Here is a 24,009-nt window from a genome sequence, read left to right on the forward strand (position 1 = left end):
TGCGCCTCTGGCATTTAAGAAGAACATGTCTGTGGATAGAATTCTGAAAGCTGGTGTGTGGAAACGCCAAACAACTTTCACCTCATTTTATTTGAAAGACGTTGCCCATAGATCCTTGGACACTTTTTCCTTGGGTCCAGTGGTGGCGGCCCAACAAGTGATATAGCTCATCCAGTGCCCTTGGTGGGTCAGTTTGCGTCTAGTCTAAGATGAAGGTATGAAAGTAGAATGAATGGGATGACTGGTCTTTTTTCTTTACTACTTTTTTCCTACTCCTTTAACTACGGGCAATATGAAGGAGAGTACCGTCATGCGCTGGAACGGACTAGATGCAGGTGAGGTGGTCAGCCATACTGTGAAGCTATCTTAGGTTATGATATACTTTTCAGTAGCAACACACCCCTCTGGATAGATAATAGGGAAAAGAGGGGTGAAGGTGGATCCAGTTGCAACGGACAAGAGTAAACATAGAATGGTATCTACACCCAGTGGGGGAAAACCAATAGATCCGCTTATATCTTTGGTTCTAGGTTCATTGTCCATTCTCTTAGAATTTCCCTATATATTCGGAAATGGATAAGGTGGCAAACTCCCAGTCAGTTGTAGAGACTTACCTCCCTCCAATAAGTAAGTCTATCTAATGTTAAGACCGAAGGTTTGTTCCGTATATGAACAAATACCAAATTTGTAACTAATTTGTATTTTTCATAACTAACAAACCTGAGTAACAGGAAAGGCTCATGTTATATAATAAAATAGAGAAATATAGCAATTAAGCATCAAATGAAAAAAATACATTATTCAAATATCTTTCTTAATCACTTCATTATTTTCTCCCATATTTTTATTTTCATCTTGAAGAGATTAAAATCATATTTTACTATAAATATTTCTTTCTTAGGGAAAGGAAGAAAGGAAGAAAAAAAAAAACACCACAAAAACCAACAAACAGCAACGCATAAACGTGGTTGGACCCCCAAGTTCCTTCTTTTTTTGGCGGGAAATTTGCTGCTATCTGATTGGTTGTCGATGACGTCAATAACTACACGTACCTCCCATCATGAAATCGTTGCCATTTTTCAATAGCCTTTTAATTCTAAACCACCGTTAACTTAATCATAACTCGTTTTTGCACATAAGCCCATTTCACAAAGTATTACTATATGAAATATTTTAAAATAGGTTTTAAATCAAGAAATGCTCTTAATGGGCTAATTATTCGGATTTTCCTAATGGAATAGTTACCAATTTTTGTTTTTAAAGGTGCAAAGAGAAAATTCTCATCTCGAGGATTCTGGAATGGTAATACAAACCCTATTTAAATTTTTGATGAGATGAAAGCTATAAAATTAATTTCCCTTTATTATGTCTCTCTGTCGGGTGATATATGGTATCAAATAATTATTGTAAAAGATGAACAAATATCAAGATTGCAAGAATTGTAAGAATTACTGCTGTCCAAAATGGCTACATTGGGAGGGTCAGCGTCTGCAAAAGTACCGAGGAAAACTAGTGGACTACTGAGAATTACAGAGAATAAATACTACGTGTGAGATTCGAGTGCATATTTCACTACATCTCCAATGATTCCATAAGTCTAACAGTCATCATAATACAAGAGAAGTCACCCCAAATATAAATATTTGTTGAAAGATTAAATACACCTTTTTTTTAAATGTGTGGCACCTCCAAACCGCACCACATTTCGTAAGCAGCGAGCAGCAAGACCTGAGAGCATCTGCAGCCAATACATACGTAATAAGTTCATTATAAAACGAACATAAATTGTTTTTATGCCTTTAAAATCCTCTTGCGTTCTGGTTTACTGCTGTTTTTTAATGTAAATATTTGTTGAAAGATTAAATACACTTTTTTTTTTTAAATGTGTGGCACCTCCAAACCGCACCACATTTCGTAAGCAGCGAGCAGCAAGACCTGAGAGCTTCTGCAGCCCATACGTACGTAATAAGTTCAATATAACACGAACATGAATTGTTTTTATCCCTTTAAAATCCTCTTACGTTCCGGTTTACTGCTGTTATTTGTGTTTCACAGCATTTACTTCCTGGGACGGAGGGTATTGTCACCCTAGGAGGTGGTAGGGATTAGGGACGCGCTTATTTTATAGATAGCAATTCTGGAGAGGCGTGAAGGCCTCTCTCAGAGTGAGCTATACTGGACGTAAAATTAAAGGCATTTGAGACTCTCTGTAGCCAGTGTATTTATTATTCATGGAGGGGAAGGAACTTTTCTGAAAATTTTGGTGGCAATTTTTATAGACTATGAAGTTGCGCTAAGTTTTCACATTTATAAATGTCCTTTTTTTAAATTGTTGTTTTTCGAAAATTTTGGCTGAACTCTGCTACATATTAGACTGTAACACTATTGTGAACCTGTCTAGAACATCTCTCGAAATAGCAATCAGCAAGGAACGAGAAAATAAATATAGCAGTCTACCGTAGCTGATTTATTTATCCCTCTTGAGTACTAAAGAAAAAACTAGACATATTTGGAGTTTTGGCAATGGATGATGGGACACCGTGTCACTGATAATTCAGGAAAGTGAAGGAAAGCCTGTCAGAATTTTTTTTATGTAATATATATATATATATATATATATATATATATATATATATATATATATATATGCTTAAAAATCACTGTAGATGCACGTGACTTCATAAATAAGCGAATCCCACATGAAAATGAGTCAGAAATCCAAGCGCTTTCGTCTTTACTCAAACATTGTCAAGGAGTTAATGAAGTACAATTGGAGAGAAAGGTCTCAGGTACAAAACAAGATCAAGAATACCAGATGGTTAATTGTCAAAAGGGTAAAAATTAAAGGAGATAATCCAGGATTATCAGATATCACATGGTCACAAACCTAACTGAAATTACAAAGTACCTTTACAGTCCAAAACATGTAAAAACTGAATATATTAATTTTGTTGCTTATATTTATCTACAACTTTTTTCATAATGAAAGCATCAAGTTTAAATAAACCAAGACTTAAATATAGAACATTTCTATTATTTGACTTGATGAAACAAGATTCAATGATATTCCTTTTAACTGTGTCATTACATGGGATTAAGGCTCTTGCTTGACTCCGGTTAATAGGATGGTCTAAATCTCTCATATGTACAAATAATGCATTCGATATTTGCCCAGTTCTCACAGAATATTGATGTTGTTTGAGACGTTGTGAAAGAGATTTACCGGTCTGTCCGTAATAGACTTTATCACACTTTTTGCAAGGAATTTCATATATGCAGCCTGAAAGATCTTTAGGAGAATTTTCTTGATGTAACTGTCCATAGAAATGATAGAAATTTCACCTTTTCAGTCTTTCGAAAATCAACTAACATTGCCTCTTGTGTTCATTACTACTCCAATCACCATCAAAATGTTAAATTCTCTGTTTTTTCTGGGATGTTCCTAAGGGCTTTACGTGTCTGTAGCCCGCAGTTTATTGACGCTGAAATTAAAATTATTTATGATATTGCATTGAAACTTAAATACCCAAGGACTTTTATAGATGTGGCATGGAAAAGAGCTAGAAAAACATTTTATTCAACTAATGACAAACTTGAATTTAGTAAGCATAACATTCTAAAATTACCCTATGATGAAAGGTTTTTAGATATTCCTAGAATTTTAAAGCTTTTTAACATAAATGTTGTTTTCAGTAATATTAATGTCAAGAGTTTAATAATAAAAAATTCTCCTAAAGATCTTTCAGGCTGCATATATGAAATTCCTTGCAAAAAGTGTGATAAAGTCTATTACGGACAGACCGGTAAATCTCTTTCACAACGTCTCAAACAACATCAATATTCTGTGAGAACTGGGCAAATATCGAATGCATTATTTGTACATATGAGAGATTTAGACCATCCTATTAACCGGAGTCAAGCAAGAGCCTTAATCCCATGTAATGACACAGTTAAAAGGAATATCATTGAATCTTGTTTCATCAAGTCAAATAATAGAAATGTTCTAAATTTAAGACTTGGTTTATTTAAACTTGATGCTTTCATTATGAAAAAAAAGTTGTTGATAAATATAAGCAACAAAATTAATATATTCAGTTTTTACATGTTTTGGACTGTAAAGGTACTTTGTAATTTCGGTTAGTTTTGTGACCGTGTGATATCCGATAATCCTGGATTATCTCCTTTAATTTTTACCCTTTTGACAATTAACCATCTGGTATTCTTGATCTTGTGTTGTACCTGAGACCTTTCTCTCCCATTGTACTTCATTAACTCCTTGACAATGTCTGAGTAAAGACGAAAGCGCTTGGATTTCTGACTATCATTTTCCTGTGGGATTTGCATATATATATATATATATAAGTAAGTCCAAGCTGGTGAAAAATTTATTCTAACCTAACAGAGATAAGATGTCGTCGGTACATGGCACTGGAAACTATTGGGAGTCGTTTCCTTGTTTAAGCGACAGAAATCTACGCAGATACGCCAAGTCCGATCTTTTATGGCATGACGTTTTGAGGGAAAAATTGTATGGGCTATTTGATTTCCTAATGACTCCTATTACTATCATTTTTCAACTTCGTCATTTATCTCTATTTTGAAATTCCATTGAGAGTCTATACGAAGGTACGTATATAGCTTTATGTTTGTCCTTAGACCGTATTTTATGTTAAATTACATCCGTTTTTTTCCTCAGAAATCACTCGCTAGTGGAGAAACTTCCTGGTATTCAGATAAAAGATAAAAAAATGTTTCTGCTGAATCACCTGTGCTTGAATGACTTTTCGGATATTACTTTAGATAGAGTATAAGGGAGATTCATCTACGACTGATTGGGCGTGATTAAAAATTAGCAACAATAAAAAATGCGATATTTATAACTTCCATATCCACGATATGTATACGTTTGTGGATCACTAGATTTAACTTGTTGCTGCTAGTCAACCGTGTCTAGGGCTTTGTTCGCGGAAATCGTTATATTTCAGAGTGTCGGGAAGGATTAAAATTTCATTTCCCAGCAAAGTCTTTTTACACGCACTAAGACATTCGAGGGTGCATGCTTCTCGAGATTTTGCGTGCAAACTACGACTGCGGTTGTGGGAAAATTCTGTTGGGTCATTTGAACAATGTTACGATTTATGAGACAAATGTATAGTTCCTTTATATAAGTTATTATTTGATTAATTGTCTCATTTTTTTTTTTTGTTCAAACTGATTTTAATATGTTTGAAGGTTTATAGGATTTTCCTTTGATAAACACGCCTTATTTTGCAGGATGTAAGATAATATTTTGTATACCCCTAGATGGATCTTACAATTACACTGGATACAGATCAATGTTTTTTATAACTATAGAGGTATCTGTAAGCGCTCGCTTATCCGGACTTCTCATTAGGGAAGTTCGAACAACAGACGGTGAGTCCGTAAATACAGGATATTACGTTTACTAAAGGAATAAAACAAGATATTCTAATTTTTACGGCGCTTACAGTCGGGCTTAATCCACCACTACTTATAATAACTTACGTATTAAAAAAAACGAAAACCTGCTCTGATTACTTGATACAGTCATGTGATGCATAGCAAATCCCACCGCTGCCACCACTTTTAGGGCTGTTGCCTTGTATGATAAGGCGCCCTATGAGGTAATGTTAGACTTGCGATAATCTTACGCTAAGTCGGTTGGTATTGCACTTCCATATTCAATGGAGTGTCTTGGGGTTTGTAGATCACTTACGAAGTCGGTATTATCTCATGATGATTCGGTGATTAGGTGAGGATCTAGTAGAAACCACGAAGTACAAAAATACTTATATTCTCTGAATTTACATGGTGAAGATCAGGTATGTTTGTACAAGCCTTCTAATGACGATAGCTTGATCGCTTCTGCCAATAATGATGGCTAATTCTATTCTCTCTACATGATAAAGCTTAGGTAAAGAGGTACAGGTCTTCTAATGACGATAGCTAACTCTCTTCTGCCTTACTACCATCTCGGTTACCAGTCATAAAGGAACAGACAGTAGTTCGAACATATGAACATACAATCAGATGACATAGTTACATACGAACATACAATCAAAATGAGACACGCTACAGATCACGTAGGCCGTTTGAATTATAGGTCGTGGTAGTTGTCTCAAGCAGGGAGCTTGGACTAATGTTTATAAACAATTGAATGACTACAGGTGACGGCATGTTATCTTAGCCTACTTTTATTGTATACGTCATCTTTAGCGTCTCTAGTCTGATCACATTCCTGCAAGCTATCTGGTTGACCTCTTTAGTTTTAGTCTTTTATATATATGGACTAACATTCCATATTTTTATTATGTAAACACTTACATATATATATATATATATATTATATATCTATTATATATATATTATATATATAATATATATATATAGTCTAGAAAAACATTTAATTTAACTGACAAACTTGAATTTAGTAAGCATAACATTTTAAAATTACCCTATGTTGAAAGGTTTTTAGATATTCACAGAATTTTAAAGCCTTTTAACATAAATGTTGTTTTCAGTAATATTGATGTCAAGAGTTTAGCAATAAAAAATTCTTGTAAAGATCTTCCAGGTTGCATATATGAAATTCCTTGCAAGCATATATGAAATTTCTCGCAAAAAGTGTGATAAAGTCTATTACGGACAGACTGGTGAATCTCTTTCACAACGTCTCAAACAGCGCCAGTATTCTACGAGAACTGGGCAGATATCGAATGCATTATTCGTACATATGAGAGATTTAGATCATCCTATTAACTGGAGTCAAGCAAGAGCCTTAATCCTATGTAATGGCACAGTTAAAAGGAATATCATGGAATCTTGTTTCATCAATGTTCTAAATTTAAGTCTTGGTTTATTCAAACTTGGTGCCTTCACAATGAAAAAAGTTGTAGATAAATATAAGCAACAGAATTAATATATTCAGTTTTTACATGTTTTGGACTGTACAGATACATTGTAGTTTCTGTTAGGGTTAAATCTATGTTTAGGTTTGTGACTGTGTGATATCCGATAATCATGGATTATCTCTTTAACTTTTACCCTTTTGACAATTAACCATCTGGTATTTTTGATCTTGCTTACCTGATAACTTTCTCTCCAATTATATTTCATTCGCTCCTTGACAATGTCTTAGTAAAGATGAAAGCGCTTGGATTTCTGACTATCATTTTCCTGTGGTTATTCGCTTATTTAATGAAGTCACGTGTATCTACTGTGATAAGCATATATATTATATATATATATATATATATATATATATTTCATAAAAAGATTATATAATATACATAATCTTTTTAAGTCTGGGTATTTGATAAAAATAATAATAACAAAGAGCCTTTTCAACGAAAGAAGCTGACAACAGGAAAAGTTGCAGGAGAATTGTAGAGAAAGTGAATTTAAAAAAAATTACATAAATGATTAAATACGAGGGAAGTAATTTCACAAACAAACGCACACACACACACTCACACACAAATAGCAATTAAGCGTCCAAGTGACCATTAATGAGTCATACATGCACATTATTATATATAAGCTAATATCAAAGGATATTCTTTCATTTTTATTTTAAAGCAAGAAGACAAAAAAAAAAAAAACATTTTTAAAATTTGTAAAAATCCCACGAAATTCTGGCAACAGCAACGCATCAACGCGGTTGAACTTTCCAAGTTCCTTCTTTTTAGGCGGGAAATTTCCAGCCCTTTTATTGGTTGTCAATGACATCATGAACTATGACGTACCACCAGCCTTTTAGTTCTAAACCATAATTTTTCTCAATACATCTCGTATTTGTTTATAAACCCACTGTCACAGTCTTAAATTCTATATAAAATGTTTTCAAATAGGTTTGGAGTAAAGAAATGTTCTTAAAGGGCTAATTATTCGGATTTTCTTCGTGGAAGATTTGCTAGTTTTTGTTTTTAATGGTGTCCAGTGAAAATCCTTCTCCAAGGATTCTGGAGTTTAATCATAAATAATCTTATAGGTTTTTGATGAAGTGAAATCTACAAAATTTAATTTCCTTCATTAAGGCATTTCTAGCAGGTGATTCACATTGTTGAATAATTATTGTGAGAAATGAACAAACATTAACAATGCAAAACCAACATTTTTGTGAGAATCATTGCTAACCAAAATGGCTACAATGGAGAAGGGTAGCGTCTGCATAAGTATTGAAAAAGACTTGTTGGCTACTGATTTTGGCTGAGAAACACAGTGAAAACTGCATATGGTATGCAAGATCGTATTTCATTACACCTCCAACGATTCCATTAGATAAACAGTCATCACGATGCAAGAGAAGGTACCCCAATAGTGGATATTTGCTGAAAGGTTAATTTGTTATTTATTACACAAGTGGCACCTACATCATTTCGTAAGCTGCGAGAACGGAGAGCTTCTGCAGACCGCCTTAACAGCTGTATTGAAACCTAACTTATATTCAAACCTATATAAAACAAAGAACAGCCTGCAAGAGGTAATCATTCACTGCTTTCCTTCATGGAACATCCAGTTTTTTTAAAGTCGTAAGAACGTATACTCACACAAGGAGTCTGGAATATTAAACATAAAACCTATTTAATTTTTTTCATGCAATTAAACCTATATAATTTACTTTCTCTCTTTAATGCCTGCCTAAAAGATTATGTTAGTTTTCAATTTGTTATTGAGTATGTGAACATCAATTAACAATGCAAAAACCACATTTTTGTAAAACATGAAGTTCACACGAATGGCTACAATGGAGGTAGACTATCGTCTGCTTCAGTGACGCAAACAGCAGAGTGGATCATCTACAGTACATTCCAACCGATAATTCTGACGTCTTCAGATACCGTAAACGAAAACAATCATATCTTGGTTGGACTGTGATACGATCTTTAATTTTTTAGTTATTTCCAAGTACTTATATTCCCTTCTGTCTGTCATTCATTTGCATTTATTTCATAAAACTCATCTTCAAGGCTGGCCTGGGCATTCCATCATTTGGAGGCTCGCCTGAATAGACTATAACATTCAGACTTGACAGTGGCACTGATGGTAATCAATAATAACCTTTGAATTTAGATATCCATGAAACATTCGAATCCTTTCTCTCATATGTTCCTCTTTCTTTTATCAGCCTCTTTAATTGACATACTGATTAGTTTCGTTTTAAAAATGTTACAGGCAAAGTTTATCTCAACACTACTATGTAGAGAGATAAAAGAACTATAATTTTCTGCAAACATAGGGCTCTCTTTAACCTTACATGTAAATCGAGGATAAGGGCGAACATCAGTGTATTTCAGAATGTGGATTCTGAAATGAATTACATTAAAATTAGGATGTCACTGGAAAAGAAATGAATTCAGTATAGATTCTGATAAGTTTTTGTGAGTGTAACAGAAGTCTGTAGGGTGAAAGTAAAGGCAAACCAGGATGTTTGCCCAGTATTGGGAAGAAGTTTGGAGTGTCGATGGAAGCGGAATGTCTGAAGGAACTGTTGAGCCAGAACTCCTTTAGAAAATTAAAGTGTGGATGCTAAATGCCGATCAAATGAAAACCGGAAGCTGTAGAGATGAATGCTTTGCCTAGTGGATGTGGCATAAGAAAGACTGATTGGGTGAAAGCTGTGGAGATACACAGAAATGGTGGAGACGTTAGTATTGATTAAATAACGGATTATACTGTTCTGAGATGAGTTAATCATGCGGAAAGAATGGGGGATGTTCGGTAAGTGAAAAAATCTGGAAGTGAAGAGGAGATGATTACCTTGGAAGTATTTGATAGATGGGTTTCAGGAGGTACTGAAAAAAGGGACTTAAAAGACTATCACAGAGTGTGTACGATGTTCGATAATATGCAAATGTAGCGACTGTGTACATGGATGAAATGGTTAATGTTCTGGAAGCTCTTTGCTCAGTGGGCTCTTCCACGATTCTACAGCGTTGTTCTTGTTGTTTTAGATAAAACTGGCCTTATGCCAGCATGGGCTCTTGCTCCTAGAGCAGCCCGTAATTCTGCGGTGGATATATGAATATGACCATGATCTCTCTTTTTTTTTTTTTTTCATAGAAATTGGTTTTCCCTTTGCTCGGACACCCTCGAGTGACATCACGTACCAATTCTTACGAAATACACTGCAAGGACTACCAAGGTCACGATGCGCTCACGATTGCTGAACATTTTTTTTTTATCGTCATACAAAAACAACAAAAGGAATAGACATTAATAGAGCGTGTTCTCTCTCTCTCTCTCTTATACACACACAACACATGCATGCAATGTAATAGTATGAATGTTGAAATAACACACATTCCTTTCGGAAATGCGGCAAAATTTAGGCTCCCGAAACTTCCACTCTGCTGAGACTAACGATACAATTTTAATACGTCCCGTTAAAATGCTTTGATCCATAAAATCATCTGCAAAGCAACGAATTAAAAAAAATCAAAATAAAAAGAACTCCAGTAATATAGCCCATTTGGCAACATCGGTAAAAATAAGAGTTCACGATTATTGTTAGCCAGCATCCTTAGCCCGGCCCAGGGACAAACCTCCTTCCGGGCGATCCTTCGCGTGTGCCTCAGTCGTGATCCAGACCTTGTGTGGAACAGGTATCCCTACGTTTGTCTTCCTCTGTGGCCTGCATAGATATTATCTGCATGGTAAGTGGCTGTTTGGAGTGTTCGTGTCTAAGTTAACATTCGGTTCACTCATCTGTGGGGCATAAAGACGAAGTTGGGTTTTAATTTAGATTTATAGAAAAAAGTACAACTCAAACATTAGGTTGTGTCTTCGAACAAGCATTGCAGGGCATACAGCGCGCATCACGACCCAAGCTCTAGTGTGGATGTACTTCGGTCAGATTAGCGTATCTAGAAAAAGTAGGGCATTCGCGGGCATACTGCGTTGCGGAACCTATTTCAGTTTTGGTTGAAATGCCAGCTTAATGTTCTGTCGAGGAGATCGTCCTTTTTAAAAAGTTATCACAATGGTCTTCCTTACTATGTTGCTAAGAGTTCTCTCGATGCAGCAGTACCACTAGGAAAGAAGTATCATCTCGCGTGACAGAATTCGTTATCGAATTAGCGACCGTCTCATCAGACAGTTGAGGAAGGTCATCCTTATTACAGTCATAAGCACAAAATACTATAACACGTTTATTTATTTTCTCCTCGTACTTTGTATATGCTACAGGGAGATTTCACGAAATCCCCGGGGCATCTGTGAAATAACCAATTTGCTTAAGAACATTGATTCCCGAGGGCTAGTATTAAAACAAGGCGAAACAGTGATTCGTCTATACACTTTCGCCGTGTTTGGTACTAGTCCCTTGGGGTTCAAATGTTCCTAAGCGGATTGGTCATTTCACATATTCCCTAGAAATTTTGTGAAATCCCTGATTTCACATATTCCCTGTAACATATATACTTTAAATTTTAGAAGTCATGGGTGCAAATAAAAGCTGAGGGAAGTGAGGAAGTTTGTTTCCTTAGCTTTTAACACAAAACATTGACAACTATAAAAACAGTGATTGTAATTTCCAAGCAGAATTTTTTTAATTACAAAGAATTAGTAAGAATTAGTTGCAACTTGTTTGATCGGAAAGTGGTCGGGACAGGGGTGGACCCAATTAAGGTATAGCTCATAGTCTTATAAAATGGAAGGACATAAAAAGGACGGGGAAGAAATAGTTTTCTTGACAAGCAAGGTGATACAGCGACGAATTTATAATAGTTTAAAATATACTTCCGGTTAAGGAAAGCGATATTTTCTCATTTCCCCTTCCGCTTGTCATAAGTACGGAAATCAGTCTATTAATACGGAAATGTAAAGCATTAATTTCAAAACTACTTAAAGAAATCTCCAAGGCTGAAACTCTTACGAAAGAGAATCGTGTGTGTGTGTGAGAGAGAGAGAGAGAGAGAGAGAGAGAGAGAGAGAGAGAGAGAGAGAGAGAGAGAGAGAGAGAGAGAGACTCCCATAGTTGACTAGTATATAATTTCATATAAGATATTCAAATTCGTGTGATGACATTTGAAATATCCAATTTTCGACCATTGTTGCACCATTCTTCAGTAGGTTCATATATATCAAGCTTATTCACGATACATCTATGGAAAGAGTTTCCGCTTCGACTTTGTCGATAGTGATTTTTTTTTTTTTTGCTATTTTTGTACTTAGAGTTTTGACACGATTGAGCACCTGTATAGATCATTTTTCGAGTCCTGGTCTTGACAGCAGATCATTGGGAAATGGAGTAATGTATACATAGTGTGAATAAGTGCGATTAAGAAACGTAATGAAATAGGCGTCTTTCGAGTAATCACTTGACTGAATGCCACACGATAAGCGAATGATCTTCTGTAGTTACTGTACTAGGAAATGATTTTTACCGTGTATAATTAATGAATAAAAAACTCAATCATAATTTTCCGTATCGTGAATTATATTGTTATTGTCCTCATTTCCAGGGAGGTCCGATGATGCGAGCAACACCTCTGGTGTTGACCTTGTGGGTGTTAGCGGGCTGTGTGTCAGGGCAAGGCGATGGAGACTTCTGGTGGTTGAGGGACACGACGGAGGATTCCATTAATGCAGCGGACTCCTCCCTTGGGGACCAACCTGCGTGCGAGTGCGTCAAGTACTACCTGTGCATTAACGGCACCATCAGCACGTCGGGGGTGGGCATCATAGATCTCCGCTTCGGAGGCCGCAAGCCCACGCCCCCTCCTCGCAACCGCAACGGACCGCAGTGCCCCGATCTTTACGACGTATGTTGCTTCCCACCGACGCCTACCACGGTTTCCCCTCCGACGTCGACCCCTGCATTGCCAACTCTGGCTCCGGACACGCCCTGCGGGTGCGTCTCCTTCGTCAACTGCACGGCGGAGCGTATCGTCAGCGACGGCAATGGAAATACGTCGCTCGAAGCCTTCGGGATCTACGTATCCCATTCCAAGTGCCCTCACGCGTTCACCGTCTGCTGCGCTTTCGAAGCTACCGAACCTCCTCTTGCTGCAGCGACGAGCTCCAGCCATCCTCATTGCGACTGCGTCGATACCTTCATGTGTGATGCCAAAGGTACCATCGTTACTTCAGGGTCGGGACTGCTGGACTTGCGAACGTTGTACCCTAATCCTAATCCAGACATCATCTGCGAAGACCAGAGGCAAATCTGCTGTAATCTGCCAGAGGCTGAGCGCACTACCGGCATTGTCGCGGGAACCACATTATCAACAACGATCCGCCCTGGGCCAAGGCCACACCAAACAATTGGAAAGGTAGTGGAACCTTCGCCCAGTTGCGGGACGAGGAACACGCAAGGTATTGCGGTAAGTTTGGCACTGGTGGCGTCTGTCTTGGCCAGTCTCTCCAAAAGCCTCGTTTGAAGTCAATTTACTGCTTTAGCTTTCGATTTTCCGTGCTATTGTACATAACTCGCGATGCAATTGTTTGTTCATTTCCAACTGATTTGAGTATTGTAAGCAGGGTTGTATATAATGTTCTCAGTGTGTTGTATATTATGCTGAATTCTCCAATAATATTTGTCTATTTTCGTATATGTTTGTATTGCGTTCCTCTATTGATTTTTCTACACATGCATTATCCTTGTCTGTTTATTTGTACATGGTTTATGACTTCTGTACACGTACGTTTTGTGGACTTGATTATATTCTGTAACTGTAATAAGTATTTTATAAGAAGTGACGACGAAAAAAAAAATACCCGTCTCGTGTAGATCAATGAATGCATAAGTGTGCAAAGTTGAAATCCGTCCAATTACAGTTAGATAATCTTACAAATTGATTAGTGTAAATGGATTTTTTTTCATTCCAAATATTTATAGAAATTGCAAACAAGATTAATATAATTTTTGTATAATAACGAAGCCTAAGATTTGAATGGCTAAATACATTTGAATGTAAAGGAACTAAAGAAATAAAATATCAAATGAAATCAGAGTTGTTTAAATCTTCAAAATGAAAGTAACACATCTTTAAGTCTACAATTTCCACAGTTTTCTGTTGCCTGTTGTCTAAGTGCTTGCGACGACACTATGTTTGACTTCACTGTTCTTGTCTTTGTCCCTGTGCACATGTGAGCTCTCAGTTCTGCTTATCTTATCTTTCATCCATGAGGCCATTATCTGTAGCTAAGGAACACCCAACCCATCCCCCTACCACCCGCCACCATTCCTCCCCTGGCCTCCTTCCTCTTTTCTGGCGCATGCATCGTTTTAAAAGGTGCGTCCACACTGTCGAACAATGCTCGTCGGACAAACACTGTTACCATATCAAAAGCGAAGCAGGATGACGTCATAAGCGTTGTAACGATGGAAGTAAATCTGGCAACAAACAGTGGTACCAGATGAGGTTGTATATCACTGTTTTTACTCTGCTCACAAGGCAAAAACCGGCAGGCAATTGTTAATTGGTAACAATGTTTGTCCGTCGGACTATTATTCGACCGTGTCGACGCACCTTTAATATGTCTTCAAGCTTTGTTATTTCGGAAATGTCGAAAAACTTACGACATCCATTACTTGAAACAGTCTAGTAAAAGTTCTGGTTGAAACTGCTTCTCCGACTCAACAGGGCGCAAATCCTCTCTCTTGAATTGTTGTGTTGTTAAGGAAGGCAAGAAAGAAGGAGGAAGGCTCTACGCTTAGGCACCTCTGCGCTCTAAGCATGCGAATCATCCTTCTCCATCGCATCAGCTTCTCTTATTGCTCAGAGTCAGGTTTTTATTTGCTTCCGGACCATTTGGGACATTCGTGCTATAGCCAGAAAGGGTTATTCGTTTGTAAACTATCGATTGAAACATTACGGAAACGTCACTTTCTTTTCGTTGACTTTCTCCGTACAGGACATTCATGAATCTTTTTTCGTGTGAATGATCAACAGTGACCTTGGTAAATGCGGTGGAATCAGTAGAGAGTCATTTAAATGTAGATTTATGGATAGATACCTTTTGAAAAGTCGTAATCCTTACTCGATTCATCATTTACAAAGCACAGCTACCGATCATGCCACCTTCAAAACACAATGACCAATGATACTGGTGTAATAAAAATGTTATACAAAACACTGCAAAATTAGCAATAAGCTTCTAACTTCATTTAATTGCGTATAACCATTTCATACTTTTCAACATTTTCAACAAACTATGAATGATTACAGGAACTTTGTTTCTCAAAGCAAAGGAAATGCCAATTTTACCTTCTAAGGGATTTCTTTGCAAGGTTTATATATTCATATGGACCTTGTTTTATCGAACGTAAACCCGAGGTTCATTTCCCTTTCTGCCTTACCCCCATTCGTAAATGATTTCGGTTACAAACCTTCTTATATATTCAAACTCCAAATCGTCTGCTTTCAGTGTGTCGAATTTTGATTCCGTCAACGTTTTTTTCCTTTAACTCTACTTTTATTTGACAAAACATGGATTGCGTGTGGACAAGTTAAGAAGTAATGATTCTCAATTTGAGGATGGCTATACTGTATACGTGGATTCACATCAACAAAGACTGGAAACCGGAATGGTTGTCATTTTATGCTCTGTCGGATATGAACAATGACTGAGACTAATGGCTATGCGCCTTATCTTCCACCAAATAGTTACAGAGCGAAACAATACCTCTCGGTTGAATTACCTTTAACGGCATATAAAAGCCAAGAAACTATATGGTCAGTTCCCACCTGCAAGCAGGAAGGAGAAATGTTAGATACTTCGAAAAATGGCAATACTTGATTAAATATTTTTAGATATTTACTCACAATATGTCTCGTTGTTAGAATTGTGAATGTGTGAGGTCAACGCCTCGCAATTTCAATTGCATTTTACGGCCTAATGTAAGTGTATGACCGGACGACCTATGTTGCCTTCCCGTAATTTAATCAATGCGTACCAAAAATAGAAGAGAATAAGATAAAATGCCTTCACACTCATTCTTAGTCGTGTTCAATATAAAAAAAGGAGCTCTCCGTTACCGTCGTGAACGATCTTAATTCATAAATCAAGTGAAATTAACTTTTCCAGGAACTTCAGTTGTAGGAAGGTTTGGAAGATAGAATGAATGTCCGTGGCAACCACAGGTGTCCAGAGATCTTTGCCTAGGCGTGCTTGTCAAAATCCTCAGCGCAAATGTTATTGATTTGCAATTACAAAAACAACAATTCGATTGTACTGAGACATCTTATTTGCTACGACACCATGAGCATAAATAACTCTCAAAATAGCCTTGTGTTTGGCTACGTCTTGCGTAATCACAGTATTACCAGACAGATCGATACCGGTTCCTTCCCTAAGGCTCAATGGTACTAGACTCGTCACGCGACGCCAGTAACAGTAGTGCGTTCGATTTCTGTCACGGATGGAAGCATTCTACTCCTTTAATCTGGAGTATACATTGCACCTTGTTGTCCTGAGCAGTAGGGAAATTATGCATCCAGTGGATTGTCGACTATGGTGGGTTGCAAGCAGTGTAGAGGAGTCAGTGGTAGATCTAGAAATCTTTCATTGAGGGCAACTTAAGATTTATCATATATATATATATATACGTGTATAGTATGTATATATATATATATATATATATATATATATATATATATATATATATGCTAGCACACACATACACACAGTAAGTATTGTTGAAACAATCACTAACTAGACAAATTTTTGCTACTAATAATGATTTATCGAAAGAAAACAATGTTCAATTATTCATATCCAGGAAGGAGGGGGGATACGTGACCAGGTGCCTCCTACCCCTTAAATCCTTCACTGGGTGGAGTACAGCATGGGCCAGGAACCCCATTCCAAAATATTCGTTGGGAACCGAAGGGCTTACAACTACTGGGGCAACGCTTTTAAAAGAAGGCAATATCTGTCTGTCTGTTCGTTATGCACGCCCAGGCTATGAAAGATAGGGCTACCAAATTTTTACCATAGACTCCCCTTCCCCCTAAGGAAGGTTTTAGTCAAATTCCAAAATTCGAGGGCCGTTTTAAAGGGGCCCTTAACTCCTCTTTTTCATGGCCTCTCAGTTTTTAGAACTTTCGGAGTTGACAGGAAACTCCTCAGATTTTTCACAATTTCTTGGGCTTGACAGGATCCCAAGTGATTACTTATCCTGAAAGTGATCCGCCCTGTGGTGGTTGTCATCGCGGATGGGATGTCCCTTTTTATCCGGAGCAACGCCGGGTACAGCATCCAGTATTAAGCAGATGTCTCACCCTGCGCCTTTTTCGCCTTTTAAACCTGATGGAGTCAGAAAGGAATTACCTCCGGGTTCTCAGAAAGTCTTCAAGGATGAGGTTGGAGCTCCCGTGTGCTTTTCCTTACCCAAACTGACACCGTCACGCGGTGATATCTGAAACATTTGGCGGGCAGATGACCAGGCTCGAAACGAGGACCTTGCGTATGTAAGCCATTTTTTTTTCTTTTAACTCAGGGCTACGGTACTCGTGTCATGAAGGAAAACAAGATATAAAAAAAACAGAATGTGACAACTATGTTTTCATATGGACAAATAGTGCTATAATAAAGCAACTTGTGAAGGGCGAATAGTTGAATTTGCGTTATCTGCACAAAATTCATAATCATCAACAAATGTTATCAAAATGAAGTATGTGCTTCTCCGAGACTACTAAAAATATTGACAGAAGCGAGAGGTTGGAAGAGACTGAAATAGGCCAAAATTTGTTTGGAAATTCAAGTATAAACAACGAGGAAAGTCTGTGAGGGGAAGAAAGAAGGAAAAACTAGATTGCAGAGGGTTATCTCTTAAACAGAAAATCTGTAAGAAATCAGAATCCAGAGGAATGTTGCTAGAAGTTGGGAAGGCAGCATAAGTAGTGTCGTAGACGAAGACAAGAAGAAATAAAGTTACATAAATGAGGGGTAAAGCTAAAAGCTGAAGATGCAGTTACCTATCATTGCTTATTCATCCTGCAGCCTGATAACATGAAATGAATAAGTCATTCTGTTGTCAGGTTTACCTCAGCTGTATAAGTATAACCGCCACTGAGCATTGCTACAGGTTTGATTCATTCCCAAGACAGTTTCTGTTGCATGATGTAGTTAGGAGAGGATGCATCAAGGCACTCGTTTGTAGTTTATTCCCTGCTAGACCTCAGTGTCTCTCGTGGAGGTCCTGGGTACTTCACTATCTATTATTATTGTCATACATTTTTATACTACAGTTAAATGGTACTAGACACAAGAGTATTGAGAGCTCCTAGTATCACAGAATAAATGAAGAATAATGAGATTTCTGGAAGCTGATGTGTTCTATATTCTAATAAACTACTGATAAGTGATATTATGTGATTATTCAAAAAATATGGTGCATAACTGATAACTTCCAATTATAGTGCAGTTAGCTACCTGTTTTAAGAAGTTGAATGGATAGGCACTTAAGGACAAATTTCCTCCATTAAATTCATTCCATCCTGAACAAAGACCCTGAAACATTCAGATATTTATATGTTCCGAGCACGTGACTACATCGCGCATGAAATATCCCTCCACTTAACCAGTCTTAACTTGAAAGGTTCGTGCAAGGAACAGACTACCACAGGAACGTAATAAGAATGAAAATCCGAGATATTCTAGTTTTCAAGTGATCGCCTGATGCGCAATAGCAGCTAGAAATGATTTGTCCAAGGATCTGTCAGTCATTCTGGGGGGCGGGGGGTAGGGGGAGGGGGATGTTTCCGTTATTCTTGTGTGCGCATACGTGTGTTAGTGTGTGTGTGTGTGTGTGTGTGTTTTGGTTAACTGAAGCAAATCGAAGCAAGTCGCGGTATTATACCTTAGGAGTGACGCTAGCAGAGTTTTCCAGAATTTAATTTATTATCGTTTCACGTCATATATCTTATATTTTTCTTCCTACCACTCCCTACTCCCTCCCTTCCACTCCCTCATCAACCCACACACTTCCCTTCCACTCCCTCATCAACCCCCTCACCTCTCATTCGTCTTTTTTTTTTTTTTTTTTTTTTTTTTTTTTTTTTTTTTTTTTTTTTTTTTTTTACAGCTGGACCCTTCAAAAGAAGCCTATTTATTATAAATAAAAACGTACCACCGCAATACTATTCAGAAAAATTCAAAGAGTAGGGTTAGTTTGATGAATTTTACATCTATTGACATTCAATGTATTTCGTAATACTTCTGAATAATAGTAAAGAGTGAAAAAGAAACTGGTGGCACCTTGAGGGTTTCATGGCACATGCTTTCAGGACGTTGCCTGTAACACATCAGATGTCACGGCGTCAGTGTATTGCAAAACACTTTTTTGCTTCCTTTTTTCGACAGTTGTGAATTACTTCTTTGTTTCCTGTTCCATCGGCTTCACTTTCGCGTATACGCTGTGACTCTTGTTACCCAATTTGTTCATTTTTTTATTGCATTTTGGATTTTATAAACACCGCCTCTCTCCTCTCTTCTCTCTCTCTCTCTCTCTCTCCTCTCTCTCTCTCTCTCTCTCTCATGAAATCTAAATCTGTTTTTCAGTTACATGTTGCTTTAAAAAAGTACAGCAACACTTTACCACATCGTTGTCTTTGTATGTATGTATGTATGTATGTATGTATGTATGTATGTATGTATGTATGTATGTATGTATGTATGTATTTGTTCGAAATTACGTCCAGAATAAGAAACAACCAAGATTCAGGAAACAACCTCTAGTTACCCCACTTATCGGTTGACGACTAACAAGACAGCCGTTTAAGGTCCAATGTTTGGTTCATCAATACTGTTTAGAACACAGATACAGAGGTTTAGAATACCTTCAGTGCGCTCCCTAGAATTCGTCGATTTTGTAGCCTAATACAACAAATATTCGTCGTATAGGTTAAGCCTCTAGATGACTCAAGTCAAAGTGCAACAGAGGGATAAGGGCTAACATGGAGTTCATGGTAAAGTGGTTTTCTAAAAATACAGGTCTATATTCTTTAAGCATTTGAGAGCTTTGTCACTCGACCACTCGAAGTTTATTCTAAAGGTATTAGGAAAATATCTTTGTAGTGTACGGAGTAGTACCTATTTACCTCATAAACAGAAGTCGCGTCTTAAATATTTCTGTGGCGTCTCATTTTATTAACTGTACCTCTCCTTGTTCCAAACGTCATGAAGTATACGTCTACGGCTGCCCTATGAGCAAGAGCCCGTGCTGGCATAAAGCCAACTTAATATCACAACAACAAAGTATACGTCTACCTGCAGCAGATTAATCATAGAGGTAAACAAGTAAATAAATAAACCAATACACTAAGAGACCGGCGATGAACATCCTCCCGACTTCAGTTCAGACAGCCACATCCTTCAGGATGTTCAGCTTCTTGGACTTTCGGGCTTTTTTTTTTGGTCAGTGAGGCATTACATCCTCAACGTCAACGGTGACAAACGATCTGGAGAGAGAGTTCCACCTTTTGAACATTCTCGGTTGCGCCATCCCCTTCCCTAAATCTTGCTTGATATGTGGGTTCCTGTTGTTTTTATACCTTGTGCACATCAAAGCGTGAAATGCCAACGCTCGTTCTTGCGCACGCACACACACACACCCATTATATATAGTAAGTGTGAGCACTGCAAATTACGATAAAATGAATAATACAATTTACGTGGAAAACTATTTAGATAACGATTAAAACTGCGAGTCATGATATCTATCTAAAGAGCATAATTATTACTTACAACTTAGTCTATCGGGCATGCGCTTTCTTTGAACCGACAATGAAGCTGCATTCTGATATCAATAAAAACTAGTTCCTTTCTGCATAAGGTAGATGAATATATGGCGTTTTTTATGAGTTCTGTCCCTAGGTAAACCTGCTACTGATACTTCAAAAACCAGAGAACGAATATTCAAGTATCGGGCGGCAACAATTGTCGATCTCGAAATGGTTAGTTTTGGTTCCGAGTGGGATTCAAGACCAGCGCATTATTTTCGGTTCGTTGATTAGGACTCGGGACTCGAACTGGTAATTAGGCTTTAACAGGTACCTCGGAAAAGGTTCGAAACCATAACATACTGCTCAGTATAGGATCTGTTATTTGTTTTAATTCACGGCGTTGCAAAATCCGAGACGAGTGGGAGCGAAAATCAATAACTGTCGGTGACGGCCGTTCTGGATTTAGTTTGTCCTGCAGTCGCCTCATAGTTTATTATTTGATCTTTTTTTTGAAGCGTTGTAATTAAACCTATATTCTTCATTTTGAGGGCTTTAACAGAGCTCTTCTTTTGTCTCTTTGTCTTACACAAATGAAATTTAACATAAACATGATGAGTAATGTTGGGAATAGATGAAAAACAAAGTTTTTCTTGTCTCTGTGTCTTACGCAAACGAAATTTCGCATGAGATTAATTAATGACGTTAGGTCTAGCTAAAAAGAACGAAATAAACGTTGAGGGGAAACAATGATTACAGAACTGAATCAACCCTGAAGGTTATTTAAAAACAAGGAGGTTTCAAGGGTCATTTCCTTCCATTCATGTGTCAAGGTTTCGGAAAAGGAGGTGCACCCTATGAGGCTCTAAGAACCTGACATCGTACTGATGTTGGTTGTCAGTTGCACTTGTTTCTTCTAATAACAAAAAGATTATAGCAAAACCATTACTACTGAAACTTACAACCAGTTTGGTCTCTCTCTCTCTCTCTCTCTCTCTCTCTCTCTCTCTCTCTCTTCGTGATCCTGTCTAGTTACCATTTCTTTAGCTTATTACTCAGTGTTAGTATTCACCATTTGCGGAAACTTTGATAACTCTGAATTATAATCTTGAATTCATTATATACACGAATGAAAGTTTCGCGCTGCGGACTATATACACAGCATACCAAATACCTCGATGATGTTTACTGTTTGTTGTAAGCACGGTCTAGGTATCCTCACTGGGTTCCCTAGGCCCCCAGTGGCATTGGCTTTGAACCACAAAATTGTCCACCACGTCTACCCTAACTTACTCCTTATTCACCTTTCAGAACAAGTCTCAAACTTATATTCATCGCTCTCTTTAAATTAGCTTAATAATGATAATAGCAAAGAGGTACCCTATTAATGTAGTAAGTGCTAATGAAGTCACATCCTTCAGCCTTGGTCCAGTTTTCAGCTTGCAGAACAAATCCTCGAAAAGTGACTCACTGCTCTCGCTAAACAGGGTGTTTAAAATAACACTACTTATGTATATATCATTTCCTCGACATGTGCTTGATCAGTCCGTCCTTTAGAACAGGGGCGTATATACAGCTCAACTCCATAAAAGCTCTCTATTCTTGTTAATGAAGTTTCTATAGTTATGAGCTGTTATAGAGACAGTTATCAGTTTAATTAACATTTACGCGATTCTTCTAAGTATGAGGGATCGGCGTATCTGGACCGTGGATCGGCGAGACACCTGTAATCTGCGTCCGTTTTGAATGACGAGCCACATATGTTACTTAGGATATCCTGTTTTTCGTTATTCGAGCCGCAGCTAGAATTTCGACTTTGGACTTTAAGCGGGTTTTTGCTTTCTCTTGTAGCTTAAGGGACTGAACGGGCCCCGAATCTATTGCTGATCGTGTGAGAGTAAAATGTTTGTTTCACTGACGCAACTATTGTTGATCTAAAATGACATCTAAATTAAATGCCATCCTTTTCATCTCCTTTTTCTCGTGCAAATTTTGGCTCATCCTTAACGAAGTACGTAAGCTTGGCGCCACCTTGAGCAAGAGTCTAATTATAGAGAGAGAGTTTCGTTTCGCAATATGAATGACAGTTGTCTCTGTAATACTCACCGTAATTCTTAAGTAACAGAATGCCTTATTTAGGCTGCTTATTTGTCCCTCTCTGTTTATTTCAATCTATGCCACGTTTGCTGTAAAGTTTTCAGTATTGAATAAAGAGATGAAAATCATTTGGTCATCTTTTCCATGAACGTGAACATTAGCGGAGCTTTTGACATGTGGAACTATATACAGGGTTGGAGTGATTACACTTGAAGAAATGAATGACAATTACAATTACAATCACTTTCAAAAAATGTAAATTACAATTACATTTGGAAATAGCAATTACATTACAACCACTTAAAAAAATGCAAATCACAATTACAATTACATTTGGAAATATAAATTACATTACAATTACAACTACTTAACGACAAATTCAATTACAATTACAATTACAGCTAATTTCGGTGTGAGAGTAAACGTTCATCTTTGGCACAGGAAACAATGTATTGAAGAGGCGAGCAAATCGAGCTCACAGGGTTACATGATTTATTTCTAGAAGAGCAGAGGTCATATTAAAAGAGTATGTATTACCAATAGTTAGGAAACTCTTGGACTATGACACCTTGAGTTCTGGTGACCTTACTCTGGGATGGAGAAAGCAACCCATATATAATGGAGCCCGATCCTTACCGCTTGAATTTTATGATTACAATTAAATTACAAATTATATCCTCCTGTGATTAATTAAATTACAATTACTTACTATAATTTCATTTTCAATTACAATTACAACTACAATTATAATCACACGAAATTCTGTAATTCATTACATTTCAATTAAATTACAATTACAATTACTACAACCCTGACTGCATCCAAGCACTGGGAAGATTTCCTTTGACTGCTGCGAAAGCGCATGTGATTGGCTGTCCCCTACTTGGATATCATTGTGAAATATAAATTTTCAGGAACTTATTAAAAGAAAAAAAAACAGAATTATATTTGCCGAACTATCCTTTCACAAAGGTAAGACGAAACGTTGCATCCTGAAGAGAACGGAATTGATTGCTGCTGAGACAGCAGCCATCTGCTTCACTTTAAAATTGCAATTATTTGTCCCACATCTTGACCCCACCCTTTCGTTCGCTTGCTTATGCCTGTGCTGCCATAAGGCCAGCTCCCGAGCTTAACAAAGACAAGAACAATAACCTGGAGTTAGATGTGCACCTTCGGTAACTCTGCTTCTGTAGTTAAAAACATCAGCTTTGATTGTCTG

The 24,009-nt window shown here is 37.4% G+C and overlaps 1 protein-coding gene across 1 annotated transcript in view; it reads left to right on the forward strand.

Annotated features, from left to right (window-relative positions):
• The first annotated feature begins 10,537 nt into the window (after positions 1-10,537).
• Positions 10,538-24,009, forward strand: part of LOC135214791 (phenoloxidase-activating factor 2-like) — a 30,275-nt gene continuing 16,803 nt past the window's right edge. The window contains exons 1-2 of the mRNA XM_064249153.1: positions 10,538-10,676; positions 12,486-13,346. Coding sequence (XP_064105223.1) covers positions 10,674-10,676; positions 12,486-13,346 — 864 coding nt within the window. The 5' untranslated portion in view covers positions 10,538-10,673. The remainder of the gene's footprint in view (positions 10,677-12,485; positions 13,347-24,009) is intronic.

This window comes from Macrobrachium nipponense, chromosome 46, assembly GCF_015104395.2.
Source record: "Macrobrachium nipponense isolate FS-2020 chromosome 46, ASM1510439v2, whole genome shotgun sequence".
Taxonomy (NCBI): domain Eukaryota; kingdom Metazoa; phylum Arthropoda; class Malacostraca; order Decapoda; family Palaemonidae; genus Macrobrachium; species Macrobrachium nipponense.